Raw genomic sequence first — 20342 nt, 5'->3', positions numbered from 1 at the left:
TAAAGATTATATATAATGGGGCATTCTACAAACAATGTAAACTGGGCTGCCTTAAGTGAGTATTGTTTTGGACCGTTAGATAACAACAGCTTTGGCAATGTTTTGTTTCCACCTGTAGAGGAAAATCAAATCTTTAGGTAACATGAATTTATTGCTTATGGAGTATTTGTGAGTGGTAGTGAGAACTCTAGCTCACCCAGTCACCTGTATTTCTGTCTTGTCTTTGTTTCAAACTTGTGGTGTAGGATATTTTTCAGCCATAATTTTCCAGAGGATTGTGTCAACTTTACTAGTAGAACAAATTCTTCATTAACAACATCCTAAGCGGGTTGGTAACTTCTCTAATATGTGACTGCAAAACACGTGCTTTGCATTGTGATGTCATCCTGGCATGTGGGTTAATGTGGGGTAGTAATTGGATCTGATGTGGCTTCATGGAGGCAACTTGCCTCTGAATTCGGACGCCCAAAGTTCTTGAGACCCGGTTATGATTCCTGTGGTGCCATCCAGGTTTTGGAAAGCATTCCAGTAATAAGCTCAAGCCAAGACCATTGAGGGGGAGTGAGCCCAAGCAACAGCCTTTTGTCCCCACAGTGAAACAGCGCAGCATCTTCCAAGCAAAGTGGCCCGTTCCAGATCTGACCTTCAGGCCGTGCTGCTATTTCAGGCTTCTCCTGAATGGTGGGCTAAACAGGGTATGTAGAGGTTGGGGAGGGGAGAATGTTGTTTGTTGCAGGTCCGAAACTTTTCTCTGCTTATTGACGCAGCTGAGGCTTTGAATATATTTTTACAACCACTGTCTAGCATTCTAGACAGACATGTGATGACGCTAACGAGCTATGTTCCATATACAATAGATCTCCCCGTCTTAGGAAGGGTTATGTGCTGTTCTGCCTTTGCTCCTCAGTGGCATTGCTGTGGGAACTGGTGAGGCTCGTTTTGAACAGGACACTTGTCTTAGGGAGGGTGGCTGTTTTTAACCTTGGGGTAGAAGGAGCTGTAACATCCCAGCCAGAACCCATGCAGCTCTGTGTACCCTGCTCAGGGGAAAGCCAAGTTGTCTTGCTGAAAACAAAACTGCTTCCCCTGCATTCAGAGGGAGGGCTCCCCACCTATCACAACGGGAAGGAAGGGAAGCAAAGGAGTAGTGGCATAAGAGTAAGAGGAAGCCAGGGCTCTGTCTCCTCACTCACACACTTCTTCCCTGGAGGGGAAAATACTTGTTGGGCCCAGTCTATTGGCCACCTGAGGAGGGTGATGGGAAAGGGGCCACTTGATTGACTCCCCGGGTCCTTTGATCCCTCCTGCAAGAATGCTGAACCATGGCAGGCCTCACAGGGTAATGTCCTTTTGCCTCTGTGTACAGGGGGGTCTGGTCTCATCCTACTTGTCCTATGTTCACTACCAGTGAATAACATTACAGAGTCTCTGACACGAACAAACCCACAGCTGAGGCCGGAGTCAGTGAATCATCTGGAACTTTTATTACACCGATTTGGTTTACAATCTTTGTACTTTGATATTTCCAACAGAAAAGGCAACATTGTGATATACTGTTTGTACAGAGAGAGAAAGAGAGACAGACAGATAGAGAGAGCTAGATCATATTGACATATTTAAAAGTAAAAACTGTTCCCAATGCTCACTAAAGAGTTTGTTAGACAGATCCCCACCGGTGCTTCACTCCACACAGCAGATACAAACGCCCGTGGCTCTGCTGTCTGTGGACCCCAGGCCAATGGGACCCTTAGCTGCTTGATGCTCTGGCCTTATAGATCAGAAAGGATACGGTGTGAGGTTATCACTGGCAGCAATGGCCACCTTAGAGGTGTGTCAACAGCACTACCCTAAAGCCCTTGCAAATCAACCTACGCTATTTACTCCCTTCCAAGCTACACTCTGGTGTTCTGCAGGGGCTATCACCAACAAAAGAAAAGCCAGCCACAGCAGCTATAAAAGATTTTGTCAAGACCTCTCCAGAACGTCAGCTACTCATTACCCACCACTAAGCATTTTTTGTTGAGGTCGGTGTTCTTAAGTTTACAAAATATTTTCTTAAAGAAGTGGGGGAGGGATAGCTCAGTGGTTTGAGCACTGCCCTGCTAAACCCAGGGTTGTGAGCTCAATCCTTGAGGGGGCCATTTAGGGATCTGGGGCAAAAATTGGGGATTGGCTTTGAGCAGGGCGTTGGACTAAATGACCTCCTGAGGTTCCTTCCAACCCTGAGATTCTATGACACAGCTGAAGTAGATGAGATTTTGTTTAGTAACCTTGCAAAAGCCCAAAGACCATGTTCAGCCACACGGGCAGGCGTCACTCCCAATGATGTGGATGGACTAGTTACAAAAGGGTTAGATTTGTCCCAAGAACAACTCTGTGTAAATTACAAGGGCAGCCCACTTCGTGGAGAGCAGGGTGATTCATTGAAAACCAGTTCAAGGTTGGAAGTGGTTGTGTTCCCAAAATGTACCGTAAACCACACTCCACCAAATACACAAAGAATGGTAGGTTTGTTTGGCAGCATCTGCCCTGAGAGGTGGTTAGAACTGGGCAAACATAGTTTTAAAAAAAAAGGGTTGTGAATATTTGTTACAATAAAAATTGTATTAAATTGCCTTCCAGGGCATTCACACCTTCTTCCTGTAAACAGAGGAAAGTCTGCAAGTAGCTGAACTATAGCAGCTATCTTACAAATGCCTAACCTGTGCCAAGACTCACTGGAATGTCTGTTCAGGCAGCCATCTTGAAATCTCTTGGACTTCCCTCCTCTGGCACCCAAATGAAACCATGTGACTTGGGTGACCGCCCCCTCCTCCCCCTGCCAAGCATGGACCCACAGAAGTGAATAACGTGTTAGTTGACACATCTTTGAACAATTTCAAATAACAAACCATTTAGTAAAAATCCAAGTCTGGCCAGGGACCATCGGCAACAGAAATAAGGGCAAATGAATTGAATGAATAATTCACTAGCAATAGTTCACCTAGTGCTATGGAAGGCCAACAGTCCCATAGGACACTGAAGGTGTAGGTCAACTGTGAGACCTCATTGCAAAGCTAGGGAGGAATGACCTTCAGCTCCGAAGTCTGAGAGCAGTTTCTGCTCCACTTGGCTGTATGTTGAGGATCCCCAAATGCTGTTTCTGCCCTATCCAGCAGCATGAAGGGGCAAAATCAGGGCAAGCCAATCAAATGAGACAGCATTTCTTTGTGCGTGCGCGGAGGGAGGGGCGTATAAACAGTGGCTTTGAGAGGTTTGAACTCTTGGGAACGACACTAGAGCTTTTGCTTTAAGTGTGCAAGTAAGCGCCCCCGCCTGAGCTGGATGGGGCGAAAAGCTGGTTCCTTAAAGCAGCAGATGGCAAGCTGGGCTTCTGCTCTTCTGATCTGAATGCATACGGTGGAAGGGACGTATGTCTGTGGCTGGCTGCCCAAATCTCACAGCTTCTGCTATGAGCCACAGCGGTGTCATTTCTTGGTGTCGGAGCAACAATGTCTCATGAAACGGGCTAGTTAATTTCCAGCACTAGCTGGGAAATGGGGGAGGGTGGGTATGCACAGAGCTCCTTACTTCATTCAGCCCCTTCGTTTGGCCTGCATTAGGTTGGCACTGCCCACACTGAGCTTTCTCTATTTGCTGCCAGGGTGGGAAAGTATTTCTACTGCCGCTTAGTCTACCTTTTGTGTGCTCAGCTAGCCAGAGCGGCTGGAGAATGGCAATTTGGAGGCAGTGGAGGAAGATGAGTCCTGGTGGGTTTGTGAGTCACCCTGAGACAGCAGAGTACGGCCAGTCATTTCCATGGCAGCTGAAAAGGTCTGAGGGACTGGGCAGAGCCTTGCATGCCCAGTCGCAGAATAGCCTGAAACCCTGTTTGGGGTTTTTAAAAACAAATTAGTGAATGAATGTGATGCTCATAAAATGAGGGACACAGAGTGCTGGTCTGAACCATGCATAGTGTTGGCAAGATTCCTCCCACTTAACCCTGCTAATCCGCCTCAGCCAGGTCGCTCCCCTTTCTACTCCATTCCTGGGCTCTCCACCCAGCTCTGCTAATTGTCCTCAGTCTGCACCTGCAACCCCCGCTCTCTCTCACACTCTCGTTCAGTCCTGGGGCCCACACAGCTCTGCTGGTATATGTCGCTCTTGACCTGCAGTACTTCTGCTTCTACTCTTGGCTCGCTGCAGAGCGGCACTTTTGTCCACATGGAGTAAGAATGAAACCCTCTGAACTCATTTCGCTTGTGTCCTATGTGGGGAGGGTTTTAGGGAGCCAGGGAGGTGTGAGGTAGTGTAGAGACACTGCCTGCAAATAGTTAAATTAGGCTGAGAGCATAGCTAACGAATGAAGAGCTTTATTCCCACTAGCCAGGCCTCAGAAAGCAAGTGCTGCCAGATCCCTACCAACACCATCCCCTCTGACCTGGATGGATTAGCTTCTCTAGAGGCGAAAGGCAATTTAGTTGTTAGCCAGTGACAATTATACATCTGGGCCTCTGGCAATGTTATCCCTTGTGGTTAATGCTCATCTGTTCCTTGGAGAGTGGGCTGAGAGCACCAGCCTGGGAGGCAATGGTATTGCTCTGATAAATTAAGGCGTCTCAGGCCTTGCAGTTACACCAGGCGTTACTCACACAGCTGTCTCCTTAGCCAAGGAGACTTCTCCTTTCAGAATGTCCATCACACACCTTTTGCTCTACCTTGACGCTGCCTTTGATTCCGCCTTCCGCTGTTTTCTCCCATGCCATCTTCTGTCCTGTAACAGCCTCCCTAGCCTAGTGCCCCAGGCTCCTTCCCCCTCTCCAGCCAACCCCCACCCCCTGAAAAGCCACCACTTCCCCAAAGCCCACAGATGCCAAGCAACTGGATTATAGCATGCTCACCACTCCCACTTAAAAAAATCTATGCTGAGTTCTCACTGTGTTGTGGCCTGCCTAGTCAGTTTTTATCTGACTCTGTCCAGCCTGGAAGCACCTCAGGGCAGAGAGCTTCCTCTGTGAGTTGGACACTGCACATTCTGAAGGCAATGGCAAAGCTTCCTTCAACCTCAGCAGCAGCAGGACTGGGTCCTGTGTTCACAAAGGGCCCTGTAGATAACGCATCTGCGTACAATATTTGTGATGGTGATCGTGCCTTTCGGTCCCTCGTGCCTATAGCGACGTGTTTGGAGTTCCTCTGCCTCGTTTAGCGGGCCCCTCTGCTCGGGGAAAGCAGGTATCTATCTCTCAGCTGTTGAGTCCTGGAGGTCAGGAAAATCAATATGGCAGGGCTTTTACGCTCTGGTGTCATGATCTTTCGGGACCGTTTCTTCTTGAATCTCTGGAAGGCTCTGACATAGCTGCCTATATGCGTTCAAGGAGTGAAGGAAGCAGCAGGGAAGGTTTTTTTGTGAGTGTAGCAACCAGTGTGACTGAAGGAATGATGGCTGTGCTGCAGTGATTTAGAGAATAAAGGAGTTCCCTCATGGGTCCAAGTCACGTCACCGAGCACAGAAGTGGGTTTGTGGCTGTCCCCAGAGATGACAGATTAATCCAAGGTTTGTGCAGCCCTCGGGGGGGAAATGTGGCCAATGGAAGTTGACAACATGGCAGGTGGCTGCCGAAACATAGTGCAGACTGAGGCCACTCCAAATCCCAGCATTCCATCTTGATCCAGGGGATCAAGGGAGCAGGTGGGATGGTCACTCAGGCTTTGGTCATGTCAGTAGGATTATGCGTTGGGAGCTGAATAGGGGAGGGGAGATTAGCTGGAGTTATGCCTGGTATCAGATTGGGGGAAGGATTCAGTGGCTCTCCAATTCCAGTCAGACATGGGGACTAGGATGTTCTAAAATACTTCTCACCACATGCTTATTGGCACCACCTTTCTATCCCTGTCCTTCATGGCTCATACACTCACTGCAGCAAACGTGAAATTCCACAACCACCTCCACACAAACAAGGCCAGAGATCAGCTTCCTTTCCCATGAAACAGGCATCATTTTATCATTTACTGAACTGCTACAGGAAATAATGGATTACTCTGAGCAACTTAAATTTTGGCGCAGGACTCCATCCCACTAGCTGTGCGTATGCACCAGGCCAGTTTGTTTTGATGGAACAAAATATAACAACTTTATCCTTTTCTATTTTCTCCTTCTGTTTTGTTCTCTTTTCCTTGAGGCCTGACTATTTAGTGGAAGTGGTTGAAATTTTTCAAATTGGTGAGGGGTATGAATAAATTTTTCATCAAAAATTCAATTATCAAGCATAAAAGGAAAAAAACCCTTTACCAAAAATTGTTCACGTTTTTTTCTCTAGCTCTATTTTGAAGGGGGGAACCCAACAGGAAAAACTTTTGAGAAATTCCTCTAACACATTTTATTGGGATTTTTTTTTTCCAACCAGCTCTACAGTGTATTGAGTGAAGCTTCACAGAACAGTAGAATCCATTAGTTTGCAGGGCTGTTGTAGCTGTGTTGGTCCCAGGATATCAGAGAGACAAGGAGGGTGAGGTAATATCTTTGATTGGACCAACTTCTGTTGGTGAGAGAGACAAGCTTTTGAGCTCCACAGAGGTGAAAAAAGACAAGCTTCTGAGCTCCACAGAGCTCTTCTTGAAAGTTTGTCTCTTTCCCCAACAGAAGTTGATCCAATAAAAGATGTTCTCTCATCAGGCCTCTCTCAGAGGGCAGGTCTACACTACCAGTTAAGTTGATCTAACTTATGTTGCTCAGGGGGATGAAAAAACTCCCCCCTGGCGCAACGCAAGTTTTGCGCTGTCCACACTGGAGCTGTCGGCGGGAGACTGGAGCTGTCGGCGGGAGCTTCTCACTGAGGTGCAGTAATTACGCCGATGGGAGAGCGCTCTCCTGTTGGCACAGTGCATCTACACTGGATGTGCACCGCAGCACAGCTGCATCAGTGCGGCTGTGCCGACGTAGCGCTGTAGCGTAGACTTGCCCAGAATCTATTACGTCATTCTCCCACCTCCCCTTCCCCACCTCCAATGTCATCACTCAGGGCCATCTGCTCCCCAGAAGAAAAATCTGATCAAAAAAACTCTCTCCCTAACTTGAACAGGAAGAATCCATCTGTTATCACCTGATCTCATGTATCTGCTCCTGCTTCTGGAGACTTGTTTGTATTCTCAGGCCTGTGTTTTGAATCCTTTTCACCCTGATTGCTTCAAGGGCTGCCATCCAAAGTCAGAACTCATTAGATGTCAGCTGCCAGTGCAGCTAATGGACACTAGAATCGTGTGACTGATACCAATACTAAATCATCTTGACACATTGTAGCTATGTTGTGTTTCTTTCATTCAGTGAATAGCTAAGATTGCAGAAGTAGCTTGCACTGATGGAGAGTGAGCGATCCTCGTGTGTGTGTGTGTGTGTTTGCTCTGCAAAGTCCACTAAAGTCTAATCACAGTGGGTGAGCTACAAAATCCCAAAAGTTCCAAGAACTGGCAATATTTCTGGAAGGGCACATGTGTTCCCATAAAGTTTCATTTTCCCCATTAAAAGTCTTAGGTCTTAAAAGTGTTGCATAGGTGGGTGATGTACCTGCTGGTAGAGACTGGCTCTGGATTGCAGGAAGATGATCTCCTTGGACTTCATAAAGACACTGCCCCCAAGACAGACCAGGCATGGAGAGAACAAGGGGAAGTACATGAGGCTTCTTCCAAGTTTAGTTTAGACCCTGGAACTCGTAGGCAGGAAGGCTATGGAAAATGCCATGTCCTGGCTGGAAAGAGTTGCTGTTGGGGAGAAGAAGGCTCCTGGCCCTAGGTCGCAGTGGTCAATTTGTTTGTTTCGATGCAGCTCACAAGATCAAATCCTTGGGCATAAGGTTCCCCTTCAAAGTGTAACTCTAGGTTCCATGACGGAGGGAGGAGAGCAGAACCTCCTGACAACAGGTTGGCCACAGGGGTACCTGGATCTCACAAGCTCATTGAAGACCAGGTAGATTCTGGAAGGTGATTTATTCAGCAAAATCCCAATGTTAATTCCAGGCATAAAATAAATATTGCAAGGGATTGATCAGGCTGGATTCAAGGGCAAGTGAAGCTCTGGAGAAGATGGGCCATGTTCACCCTTGCGTAGCTCCACCGGCTTCAACAGAGTTACAACTAAGGATGACCACAGCCAATTAATTTCTACTTGCACCTTGGCTATGCCCCTTCCCCTTCTTTCCAAAATGCCCATTATATCCACTGAAGTTAGCAGTGCCCACAAGGGGGAGGAGAAAAAACAACAACCCTATGTTCCAAACTGTATAGGACCCAACACATCACGCATCCAGGCTATGCGAACTCTATGCCAACATGTGCATTTCAGTTGGAATATACAACTGGCCTGATGTTTAAATCACAGGCCATGTATTGGATAGCATGGAGCCAGGTAGCCATATATTTTATTTTCTTCAACAAAGACTAATTTAATTTAAAAGAAAGCATTCATTCTGTATGGAGCGCTATGGCTGCCCATGGTTTGGTAATATGAATTCTGGCTGGTGCAGTAATGTTTCAGATCTCCACCACACATACTGCACTTCTCACTGTATACTGCAGGACAGTAGCAGCTCTGCTGCCTGGTTTTAAACTTGACAGCTGTAAAATATCACTTGTGTGATAATTAAACAGAAATGACCAGGGTTGTAATCTGAACGGCTGGAACAAAAGGCCAAGGATGTTATTTCACCATTGGAGTAATACTTAAATCAGAGGGGAGATCTTATACTGTTATTGCCCCTGAAACCAGGTGCTACTTGGCTTATCACCCTTTTTGTCTTCTTAAAGATTAAGGCCCCAATCCTACGGTTGAATCCCCACAGGCAGGCCCCTAGTGGACTCTGCGTTGGTGCAGAGGACCACTCCTGTAAAGCCAGTTGCAGAACAGGGGCCTGCATGTAAAGGCCACTCACATGCACAGTGTCAGCCATCTTGCTCTTCTTAAAGAGTATCGCCCGCTGAGCATATCCATTCCAGTGCCCTTCCCCCTGCCTGCTTCCCAGACAGCGAGTTGAGCAAAATCACCCCTGTCCTCACTTGCTACTTCAGCCTAATCGGAACTCGGACAAAAGATGAAAAGTTAACTAATTACTTGGGAAACAAAGAGCAGCAAAGGGCTATTTCTCTGGATTGTGAGTAGTAGGTGCAAAGAGGGGTTTTTAAAAAAGTCAAGCAAACAGTAGCCTCTACGTTTTCCATAGTGAAAATTTGTTGGTCGTCAGCACAGCCCTGGATTGTCAAGAATCACGTCTTAAAAGCAGTGTGTGTGTGTTGGTGTTCTTCGTCAAGCTCCAGCTCTTGGGAGTCACGTTATATGGTGAAAAGAAAAGGAGTACTTGTGGCACCTTAGAGACTAACTTAGAGATGCATCCGATGAAGTGAGCTGTAGCTCACGAAAGCTCATGCTCAAATAAATTGGTTAGTCTCTAAGGTGCCACAAGTACTCCTTTTCTTTTTGCGTTATATGGTGAGGGTCTCAGCTTTCATTTAAAGAAAAAAGGAAGTTCTAAGTCCTTGTGGTTGGGGAGAAGAGCTTGAAAATGTGACTTGTAAAGGCTCAAAGACCTAAAGGCAGATGAAAAGAACCCCAAATGTATTTATTTTTTAAAATCCTATCATTTTTAAGCCAGGCTATGCATCGGGGGGGTGGGGCTGATTCATATTTGAATGCTTGTGGTTAGCTATACAGAGAAGTTTCCTCTCCCTGCCTTACCATTGTTAAACCTGAACGAACATTCTGAAAATTCACTTGCTGTCCTCATCAGGAGTTTGTTTGAGGCCTGGCATTGCAGGCAATGATACGAGGCTGGTCAGTTTTGCTTCCTTGCACTGCACTAGCGAAACGCTTGGGAACCCAGGACTGTTGGGGAAGGTTCAAAGGCAAAAATGATAATGGCTAAAATGATGGCAATGTGTCTATTCAGATTAGGGTTGACTGAACCCCACTCACTCACACACACACATCCCCTTTAATTAGCAAAGCCAAACCTTGGTGCCTACACTACTTGACAGATTCTTGCATGGCAGCAACAGGAAATGCAAAATAGCTCAAGAGTATTATTTAACCTTATCCTCTTTGAATACTGCATTAGCTGTTCCACGTGCTGGGAAAAGAAGGGGCCTGGCTGCTGTCCCGTTCAAGCATCGTGCTCCATGGGTAAAAGCCTGCTGTGTCCAGCATTGTGCTGAGAACAAACCCCAGTATATGGGAGACTGCAATGGTTGGGATAGGGATGGGAAAAGTTTACCCTTCCCCTCTCCCTCGCTTTGCAACCTAGCTTCAGCGTGCTCCTAACCTTCACTAAGGGATATGTTCTGATCTGGGCTGTAGGGGTGGGGCCACTCTGCTCCCCACATGTACAGGGAGAACAGCGCCAGGCACCTACAACACGGAGAGCAAAATCACTCTGCAGCGATCTGCTGAGCTGTCGGGAGAGGGAAAATCAGCCCTGAGATGAGCCTTAGCTTGCAGGATAATAGCCCCTCCTTGCTTTGCTCCTTTCCCCTCTCCCTGCTTGGGTTTCTTCAGGGCTAGGACACAAGGAAGGAATCTTTGGACAGGAAAAGGTTGCACAGTCCAGCAAGCACATGGTCTGCATAATAAGACCTTGGAAGAAGTGGGCACTTGGGCTCTGGAGAAGAGCAGGCTGAAGAGAGACAGTACATGTCTGTTCATACAGAAAGGGATGTTCCAGAGAGAAGCAGGGTCAATTACTCTCATTAGTCAATGGAGGAGAAGTAACGGGATTAAGATACAGCAGGGAGAATTCAAGTTAGATATCAGGCAACATGCTATCATGAGATGAGCAGACGGGCAATGGAACGAGCTGCCAAAGGAATCACCATCACCGGCACAGACATAGCTGAGATCAGACACTAGACTGCAGAGAGAATGGATACCTGGCCAGTTCAGACAATGCTGCTAAGCCTATAGCCACATGGGGGTCCCTGGGTCCCATCCCAACCGGGAGGGGGTGAAATGCTAGTGGTGGTTACTGCCACACAGACTGGAGGATTGGTGCTTAGGGTGACCAGATGTCCCGATTTTATAGCAACGGTCCCAATATTTGGGGTTTTTTTCTTATATAGGCTCCTATTACCACCCCCCCCCAAACCCTCTGCCCCGATTTTTCACACTTAGATCACCCTATTGGTGCTTTGTGCTGACAGTGTAAATAACTTGTGCCCCTTGGAGAATTAAAACATCTCCCCATTCATGTGGGCCTGACTGGACACGTAGTAGGTTCCTCGTTCCTCCTGTTTAATACATGTTTAACACACATGTACTAGCCCCCTCACTCCTTCATAAACCCATGCACCAGTTCTGGATGCTGCTGTTCTCTCCTCCAAGCCCCCCGGGATAAGAATATGGGTGTAAGGGGGGGTGCACTGGACTCTTAGCTGAGGCCCCAGGTGCATGGCTGGACTAAAAGGCCTGTCAGAAGCTGGGGGAGGGGGGCGGCAACAGCTGTGAGTCCCTGGTTCAAGCCCATCCTCTCTAGGTTTCTCATCCTCAACCCAGGCCATCTCCTGTCTTCATCCCTGCTCCCCTCAGGCCCTTGGCTGTGCTCCGCTCCCATGCCCAGACGTGGCACATCCACTATGCTGTTAGAGTCGGCGGCCAGGTCTCCCTACATGAGCGTGGCTTGTCCTGCCCCAGGGAGGGAAATGTGTGGGCTGGAAGGGCTCATCCTAGCCCCTGCTCCCACTCTCAGGCCAGGCACATGCCTGGCTCCACTGCAACTCAGAACTGGGGGAGGAGGGAACCAGAGAGCGGATGGAGTTCCTCCCTCCCCACATCCTTCTCAGTGGGGTCCAGGAAAGTCAGATGAGACACATATAGATGGGGCTGCTCTGATCCATCCCCCTCGGAACCCGGGCTGGGTGACCATTCCCATCATGGTACTTTCTAGTGTGTACCAGTGCCTTGGCTGGCGGCTGCACTGCTCCCGTCATCATCCGCTCAGCAGACTCTCAGCCAGGGCAAAGGGATGCAGGAAGGATGCAGGGGTGATGGGCAGATACCCCGGAGAGCTGGCCCTGCATGCTACCATCTGCCTTAGGGCAGCGCTTAGAAAAAAGGTAGCGTGTTGGAGAAGCTGCTGGATTTCAAAGGGATTAATTGGCCACTGGCATGTCTGATCTCAGCATTTCCTCCCCCCCAGCCCAGGGGACTCCTCCACTACCCAGTGAGAATCTCTTATCTGGTGGGGGAGGAGAATCTTAACTCAAGTGGACAGCTGGATTTATTAATGGGCTAACAGCAGGAGAGCAGGGAGGAGGCAGCTGGGCTGCAGAGCCGAGCTGGTTAGAGGCTTTGTTGGGTGCGGTCACACAGAGACACGCACAGGCTCCGCCTGCCCTTTCCTCATCAGATTGAGATGCCTAGTGCTTAACCTCCCTCTATGGCACAAGCTTTCCCCATGTATCCTAGCACCTGGCCCTCCCTGTGCGCTGCCAACACCATCAGGTAAAGGGTGGCTCAGGGCTAGCCCTAAGATTTGCAGGGGAAAGGGGAGATAGGGCTGTTAATTGCCTTCCTCTCAAAGTGGGGATCAGAAATGGGTGAGGAGTTCATGGTGGGAGATCAGACTCCAGGTGGCAGCTTTTCTCCCTGTTGCTGAAGGAGAAGCGGGGGCTGGCCTATGAGATGTCAAGTTACTATTAAAGGTGCCCCCAAATCAGCAGTGGCTTAGTGGGGCCAGTAAAAGTGCTGCTCTGTGGGAGTCCAGGGTTTGATTACTGAACCTGCCTTTTCTCTCCCTTGGGCTGGCAGGGACTTGGGACATTGTAGAGGCAACACCTCAGTCCACAGATGGGTAGGCGGGGTGAGAGCTTGGAGGGGCTTCAAGCAATCTTGGACAACCTTGGCTCAGGCTTTGGTGGTGGAGAATTCCAGTCAGAGGGGCCAAACTTCTCCCAGCAGCATTAGCGAGCCTAATGGTGCCACTTGGGGACGCTGTGTTTGAAACATGAACTTGGTTGTGGGGTGAGTTTGTTCAGTCCCAGGTGCTGGGGCAGTGGGTGGCTCCCATCACTCTGTAAAGAGCCTCTGGCCAAGTGAGCAGCAGCAGCATCTAGAGGAAGCCTAGTCTTGCTGGCTGGTAGGACAGTCTCCCCAATGACACTTTGAGGGTGGTGTGGGTGAAAATGGAGCTATCTAAGGACCAAGATGAACCTGAATCCAGGGGAAAAAAATCTTGGTGTGAACAGGGACTGGACAAAGCTCATGGGCAGAGTGTTTGGCAGCAGAGTTTTGCTACTGGCGATAAAGGATGTGGGTAAGTAAACCTTTCTAACCTGCCCTTGCTCTGTGGGCTCCCCCGTCCCTAGGGGAACTGAAAGACTTGCCGACCCCTGTGATAAATGTATGGATCTAAGGCACCTGGCCACAGAAAGATGGCAAGTGTAGCCTAACCTAAGCCATGAGCAGCTTTAAAATGGAACAGCTGGGGAAGGACAAGAGAGCCTGAGTCCCCTCTCATGTACCCCAGTCACAGCCCATTTTAACTCCATTATTTCAGTGGGGATACTCCTCTACCAAGGCATAAGGGCACATTCCATCATCTCCCATTAACGTCACTAGGAGCTATTCCATTGACATTAACAGGAGTTGCACTGAGCCCTGAGTGAGAGGCGAATGAGGCACTGGCAGCCAAAGTCAATTGGTATAAGAGGAGCCAGTAGAGCTGTAGCCACTTCTACCAGGTCTGGGTTTGGCAGAAGCATTGCATAGCGTGCAGACAACAATGGAAACAGAACAGCAGGATAGCCTAGGGCCTGGCTATTTATACCTACCAGTTCTTAAAGGGCCACGGCCATTTAAGCCCAAAATGTAGGTTCTGTAATGGGAGGAGGGGAATTTGACAAGACAAAATCTGAATGGAACTATGAGGTTTAAAAAAAGTTTCAGTTAAAGTCTTTGTTTTAGTACCTCAGAACAAGTGAAACTGACTAGAAAAAAGTGTGAAACTGACCAGCCTAATTTCATTGCCTAAGGACAGAGAATAAACTTCATCAGCGATGGGGGGAAAGTCAATGAGATGTTTAAAATTCTTTCAGCTCCAACAGTCTCAGGTCCTGTTAGAAACACGGGGAAAGATCTTTATCTTGGAAATGAGGGGAGAAGTTAGTGAAGTATTAATTCTTATTAGAGAAATTCCCTAAAGGTAGGTCAGATTCTGGAAAGCGACCAACACAACAGCATTACTGAGGAGAGGGGCTGGGATACAGGGAGTGGTACAGGCACTGAGATCTCATCAGTGAAACAGTACAGCAGCATTACATGCAGAAATGGACCGGGGGAGGTCTGGCTGAACCAAATGTAACACATAGTTCAGTGTGTGTTACTTGTCTCCTTTCTGTAGCTGATCTGCAGAGGGATAGACATGTCCTGCTGCCAGGGACGGATTAACCTTTTGTGGGGCCAGCACCAAACATATTTGTGGGCCTCCATGAGGGCAATGGAGCATGGCGCAGGGAGGTTGGTCCTGAGAGCGAGGGGCCAGCCAAGAGCAATGGGGCATGGCATGGCAGGGGTGGCCCCCCTCCGCCCAGCCCAGTGCAGGGCACTATTTACAAACCAGCAGTTGCCAGACACACAGTGGCCTGCCCGGCCCTGTGTTGCCAGCGTGCCCCTTCCCCTCAGGGGTGGGACCATGCCACACCACACAGCCGTCCCCACACCCCAACACCCCATAGGCGGTGGGAAGCAGAAACTGCCCAGAGCGAGAGGTGCACTGGGGTCTGACCAGGGGCTGAGAGGAACAGGGGATGGGGCCATGGAGAGGAGAGGAGCCCTTGGCCAGCCAGCAGGCAGGCCAAGAGGAGCAAATGGTGGGCGGGGGGGAGCCAGCAGGGTCTTGGGGCACAGTGCAAGCGGAGCAGGCCAGGGCCCTTTCTGAGCATGGGCCCGGTTCCATGGCACCTCTGGTGCCATTGTAAACCTGGTACTGCCTACTGCTGCTGCCAGCTACTGGAGTTACTCCTTTAGCTCAAGCAATGGAGGACCATGCTGCTTCTTGGGTTCAAAGCTTGCTGCTGGCTAATGGTGGGAGTTGCTCCATGCCGTTCTCTGCCATGGTGGATGATGGGAATGCAACAGGGCTGGTGGACAGCAGGGACTGTGGGGATCACTGGCCAAGGCCAGAACTTGGCCATTCAACAGGCACAGATCAGCTAGCTGAATGGAAAAGGGGCCTTAGGAAAACCGGTGAGCCTATAATGAGTTCAAGAGGTACGGTGATGTTCTAATGAAGAAGGCAATACAGACAGAACCAGCCCAGAGCTTGTGGGCCTAAGAGGCACTATCTCATCACCCCTTTCTCACATCCTAGCACAGATTTTGAAAGATCTCTACAAAAAATACAGTTCAGCCTTGACTACTTTTCCTTTTTCCCTCCCACCTCCCAAATATTTATGGGCCTGATCTTGCAAATCCTTCCTCATGCGAGTAGCCTCATTGATTCCAGTAAGGACTCCTCACATGAGTAAGGGTTTGCAGGACTGGGAGCCTGCTGAGACGCCGATCCCTCTAGGTATGTGCATGTGAAGTGGTGAAAGGCGGGCAACTGTGGTCAGTCCGTTCCAGGGTTACAAAAACGGTGGCATTCATACCCCAGTATAATGTGCCCGTGGGACAAAGGCAACTTACTGCAGCCAGGTAATGGGCCAGCCTGGGTTTCCTTGAGCACTTTCCAAAATAATCCCCTTATTTCTAACCACCCTCTGTAGTTTAGCGTAGAAGAAATGCCTCGTGTGGCCATTGCTGCTGCTCTCTGAGGACCTGATCCTGCCACCCTGACCCATGGCAAGTAGAACCACTGACTTCAAGTGACTGTTCATGTCTATAAGGATCATTTGCAGGAGCATGAGTTTGTAGGATTGGCTATTGATGGCCTCACCCACAAGCCCAGCCTAGCAGGAGATCTCACCCACATGCACTAGTTTCAGGGAGAAGTTTAAAGAAAGTGACCCATTTAGGCCTTGATCCTGCTATTGGATTGCATAGGTGGACCCACACTGACTAATGGGGCTCTATGTTAATGCAGGGGGCCACTCACATGGATCCCATCATAGGATTGGGACCTGAAAGGTGAACTGGTGTGGTTTTTCCTGCTGCAGACACCTGAGTTAAAGGTTCTGTTGCCACCCACAGCGGGGCAGGGAGCTGCATTCATGCCACCACTGCCGGTGTTTAGCTGCTCCTAGGGAACTGGCTCCTGCCCTCAGGGCTTGGTGGGTTCTTTTACCTCTGATAAACCTGCTCGTAGACTCTGTACGGAACCTGGAAGCATGGCCTTTGTGGAGTATTATCAATGGGATTGTTTCCGTTCACCTTTCAGCCAGCCAGAGGATTCTGCCCATTGGTCTGTGCTACGAGGGAGACACCCTAAAGAGGTTGTTGGGCAGGTTGCATACACTAGTCCCCTAAGGAGCCAGTGGAAACCCTTCAGAGAGGAGCATGGAGCGCAGGAGCTGAGGATCATGCTGAGAGGAGCCCTTTTTGTAACCACATGGGCCAAAGGGGTTGCATTGTTTCAGATTGTTAGCAGCCCTTCCCTTCACCAGCATGGACAGCAGAAACTCTGGGCCTCTCTACATCCCCACCTCTCTCCCATCTCCAGCCTCTCTTTGCCCTCAGAACTCTGTGCCAAACCCAGCTTCCCTTCGTATTAGTTACTGGAACCTGGAGCCAGCTTGACTTCATGTAATATTTACTCTCCCCGAGACCCGCCAACCTGCTCTTCTATTATTCATAGGTAAACTGCAGTTGAACCTAACAGAACCTCCCTGGACGCCAGACTCCTTGCTTGGCTGAATTAATTATGACTAGACCTCACTCACTTCAAGACCTTGGGGTCCCCAGCTGCCCAACTCACCCCTTCCCCATAGGGTGTCTTTGGCTCGCAGAAGGCACCCAGCACACAAAGGTCTCCTTGGTTTGCTTTGCAGGCTGGGCCTTCTCCTGCCAGACCTTCTGGCTTCACGCTGTGACTGCACTCTAATGCCAGGTAGGGCCTTTCCTTGGTATATTCCCTGTTGCTTCCTGCTTTCTGCAACCCCAAATGGAAAAGTACTTGGCTTTAAGCTTTACCTAGGGAATGCCGATTTTTGGCCCTGGAGTGCTGAGGCTTTCTAAGGAGCCGTCTGGCAGCGATGCCCATCCCAGCAGCTGGGGACAGTGTAACAGTCAGAGCACAGTCTCAAAAAAAGGGGGGAAAGAGTTGGCCTTGTGGTTTTAAGCATCTCCTCTAAACTGCCCTTCAGCTCTATGGGCCCAGGTGCCCCAGGATCTTTGGCGCATGAGGAGTTAATCGCTGCTCCAAAGGGAATGTGCTGCCAGACCTTGATCCTCTTGGCCCCATGCGGGACCCCTCTGCGGGAGAGTAAGTCTGCAGCGCTGCGGGAGAGGGGCAGAGGTCACGGGTGCAGCAGGGCGGTGGGTGGTAGTTGTCATTTAGCACTATTCCAGCCAGCCGGGGCCTTTCGAGTCCGAGCTTGAAACTACAGCACCCAGCTCCCTCCTTCAGTCCTTTCCTTTCTACCATTTTTTGCATCTGGTCATCGGTCTGTCATTTTGTGCCATGCACAGGTGGTGCTGCTGCTCACCCATCCTGCTGCCACCCCCTCCTCCATGACATCAAAGGGGCCATGTGGCTGGGAGGAAAGGCAGCAGCTGTTGAGCCTATCCTTGGAGACCAAGAAGCAGTGACCTCTCCATCCCACATGCTGAGTGGGGCACTGGTGCCTTGTTTTCCTGGCTATCCCCTCCCTTCCCAAGTCCCTGTGCCTGGAGACATGGTGATCAAGAGGGAGATCCTTGCTGCCCTCCACTCACAGTGAGGTCTCCATGCAGGACCCATTCCGATGGAGGTGACGGTGGTCGTGGTTGAGGCAGCCCTCATTGCGGTGCACGATAAGGACGGGGAAGTAGAGGGCATCCTGGTAAGCAGGAGGGTCCTCCTCTTCCACAGTGACCTGGCTGGAGAGGCGGGTTTGCTCGGTCGGGCAGCTCTGCTCGTTCAGGCTCCCGCTCCGGCTCTGCCAGAGACAGCTGCGCCGGGAGCCATAGAGGCGGCCCAGCGAGAAGCGGCTGCTGCTGAAGGGGATCCTGGGGCTGCCGTTACAGATGCTCAGGGCGCTGCGGGAGAAAATGGACGAGCTGCTTATAGTCCTGTGGCACCGCTCGCAGTTCTGCCGGTAGCCCCCGTACCTGCAAGCAGAGTAGCTAGTGCAGCTGGAGAGCCCCACCAAGTCCATCAGGACGGCCTCTGAGTAGCTGGGCACTAGCTGCTGATTGGACCGGATGTGCCACTCCAGCTCAGTGCTGTCCACCGTGTTGACACGGGGCATCCTCCTACAGAAGGAGCGCTCCTCAGCTGGTGTTACTGCCACAAAGTCAAACCCAAAGAGCTTCTCCACGTGGTAATGGACGTAGGAGGTGCGGTACTCATTCAGCACCCGCAGAGGCCAGGACAGGCTCAGCAGGGCAGCCACCCAGAAGACGTAGTGGGACACATACCAGGGCAGGTTGTCTGGGTCTGAAAAGGCCACCATGTATTCCTTAAAGTCCACGTTCTTGAGGTGCATCCCCTCCCTGGCCTCCATGTAGTCGTCCAGCCCCTCGTTCTCGGTGAAGAAGCGGGCGCGCTGGGTCAGGTAGGAGTTCTCGGACTCAACGTTGGCAAAGCTGAAGCATTTGGTGAAGCGGAGCCGAGTGGCTGGGTAGCTCTCCAGGTCCATCAGGTCCTTGGAGATGTCCTTGACCCCACAGTTGGAGTAGTCAAACTCGGCCTCCGCCACGTGGGTGTTGACCCTCTCGTGATACACCTGGGTGGTGGTGTAGGCGTCCCCATTGCGGTAGCGGGTGACCTGCCGAGTCCTCCGGACATAGTGGTAACTGATGGCTTTCCACCAGATGCATGGGGTGGCCTGTTGCATTCGCTGCACCCGCTCGTGCACGCTGTCTACGTCCACCTTGTACTGCAGCTCGTTGCGGACATAGCAGTGCCAGCACTCCACCAGGTAGACCACGTAGAGCATCACCAGGAAGGCCAGGGGGATGTAAACGTAGCCATTGGAGCAGGGGCTATCGTGATACATCATGGACTTGCCCTTGTAGGCGCTGTCAAAGGTCAGCCGGGTGACCTTGGTCACATGGCACCAGGTCATAGCTCCCATGCAGCCGTACATGAGGAGGGAGAGCAGCAGGCATTTCCAGTGGGATTCTCTGCAGAGGGACTTACTGAGGGACTGCTTCACCGGTCGCTGCTGCTCCAGGTGCCCAGGAGAACCAGGGAAGAGGGGGAGAGAGAACAGGGGGAGAAGTTAATAGCCTGCAGCAGAAAGGGGAAAGCCAGCCCGCTGAACAGAGCGTTGAGTCGCTCCTGCAATTAACTGGCTAAAGAATTAATTCCAGATTGCTGTCCTCAGAGAGGCAACAGATCCCATTCAGAGGTTACTCCTCAGGGATAATCCTCTCAGCTGGCTGGCGAGACGGGCCAGAGGTCTGTGCTTCGTCTCGGGATGATGCTCTGTGTGACTGATGCCCAATTCCCATATTGGGCAGCCTCTGGCTACCGCACTGGGAGTCGGTGCCCACTTCCTGCCATTCCAGGGTTGCCACGTGCCCTCCTCTCCCAGTAAATGTGAACAGACCATGCTGTCCCTGCCTGGAAGATATGGACATATGACCCCCCACCCTCCAGACTGACTGTGGTCTCGCTGCTCCATTCATGAACTAGCATCAAAGCACAGAGAAGTCAGGATCCCTCCCTCTCCCCTGTCACTTGAAGCCAATACCATGTCTTCCAGCACACCTAGGAAAGGGCAATCCCACCTCTGATTGGGAACGGTAATTGCCCAGCTTGCCTGCAAGCCTCTGCCATGATTCACTGTTGCTGTAGGCTCCAGCCCCAGGCTAAGTGGCTGCCTCCCCTACTCCTCGCTGCCTGCCATGAGTATAAATCAGCGAGGTGCTCCCCTGAGCAGCAATTCCACTCCCAGGGCAGCTGTCTGCACGTATGGCAGTCCAGCTGTTAACCTGCCAGCCGCAGGAAAGGCCCTTCTCTGGGAGAGCTACAACAGGTTGTAAATCCCCCTATGGCTGTTCCTCCAACAATGCCTGACACAAATAGCACTGCAAGTGGATCAGTGCTCTAGAGCAATGCTACTCAAAGTGGTGGTCCGCGGACCGAGCCATTGGCTGCTGGTCTGTGTGCACATTGGGGAAAAAAATTGCCGGTCCCTCACATCAGATAGCTTGAGAAGCGCTGCTCTAGAGTGCAAGTTTCCAACCCTCTCATACTGCGACAATGACCTTTACTGTGCAAGCTCCCCTGCACTATGGCAGT

General features: G+C 50.5%; 1 protein-coding gene across 2 annotated transcripts in view; it reads right to left on the bottom strand.

Annotated features, from left to right (window-relative positions):
- Nucleotides 1-1461: 1461 nt before the first annotated feature.
- The window catches only part of TMEM151B (transmembrane protein 151B), a 30012-nt gene continuing 11131 nt past the window's right edge, over nt 1462-20342 (bottom strand). For both annotated transcript variants that reach the window (XM_073338516.2, XM_073338517.2), the window contains exon 2: nt 1462-19260. In XM_073338516.2, coding sequence (XP_073194617.1) covers nt 17824-19260 — 1437 coding nt within the window. In that variant the 3' untranslated portion in view covers nt 1462-17823. The remainder of the gene's footprint in view (nt 19261-20342) is intronic.

The sequence above is a fragment of the Lepidochelys kempii genome, chromosome 3 (genome assembly GCF_965140285.1).
Source record: "Lepidochelys kempii isolate rLepKem1 chromosome 3, rLepKem1.hap1, whole genome shotgun sequence".
Lineage (NCBI taxonomy): Eukaryota > Metazoa > Chordata > Testudines > Cheloniidae > Lepidochelys > Lepidochelys kempii.
Note: the sequence above shows the minus strand (reverse complement) of the source record. Positions and strands in the feature narration are given on the sequence as shown.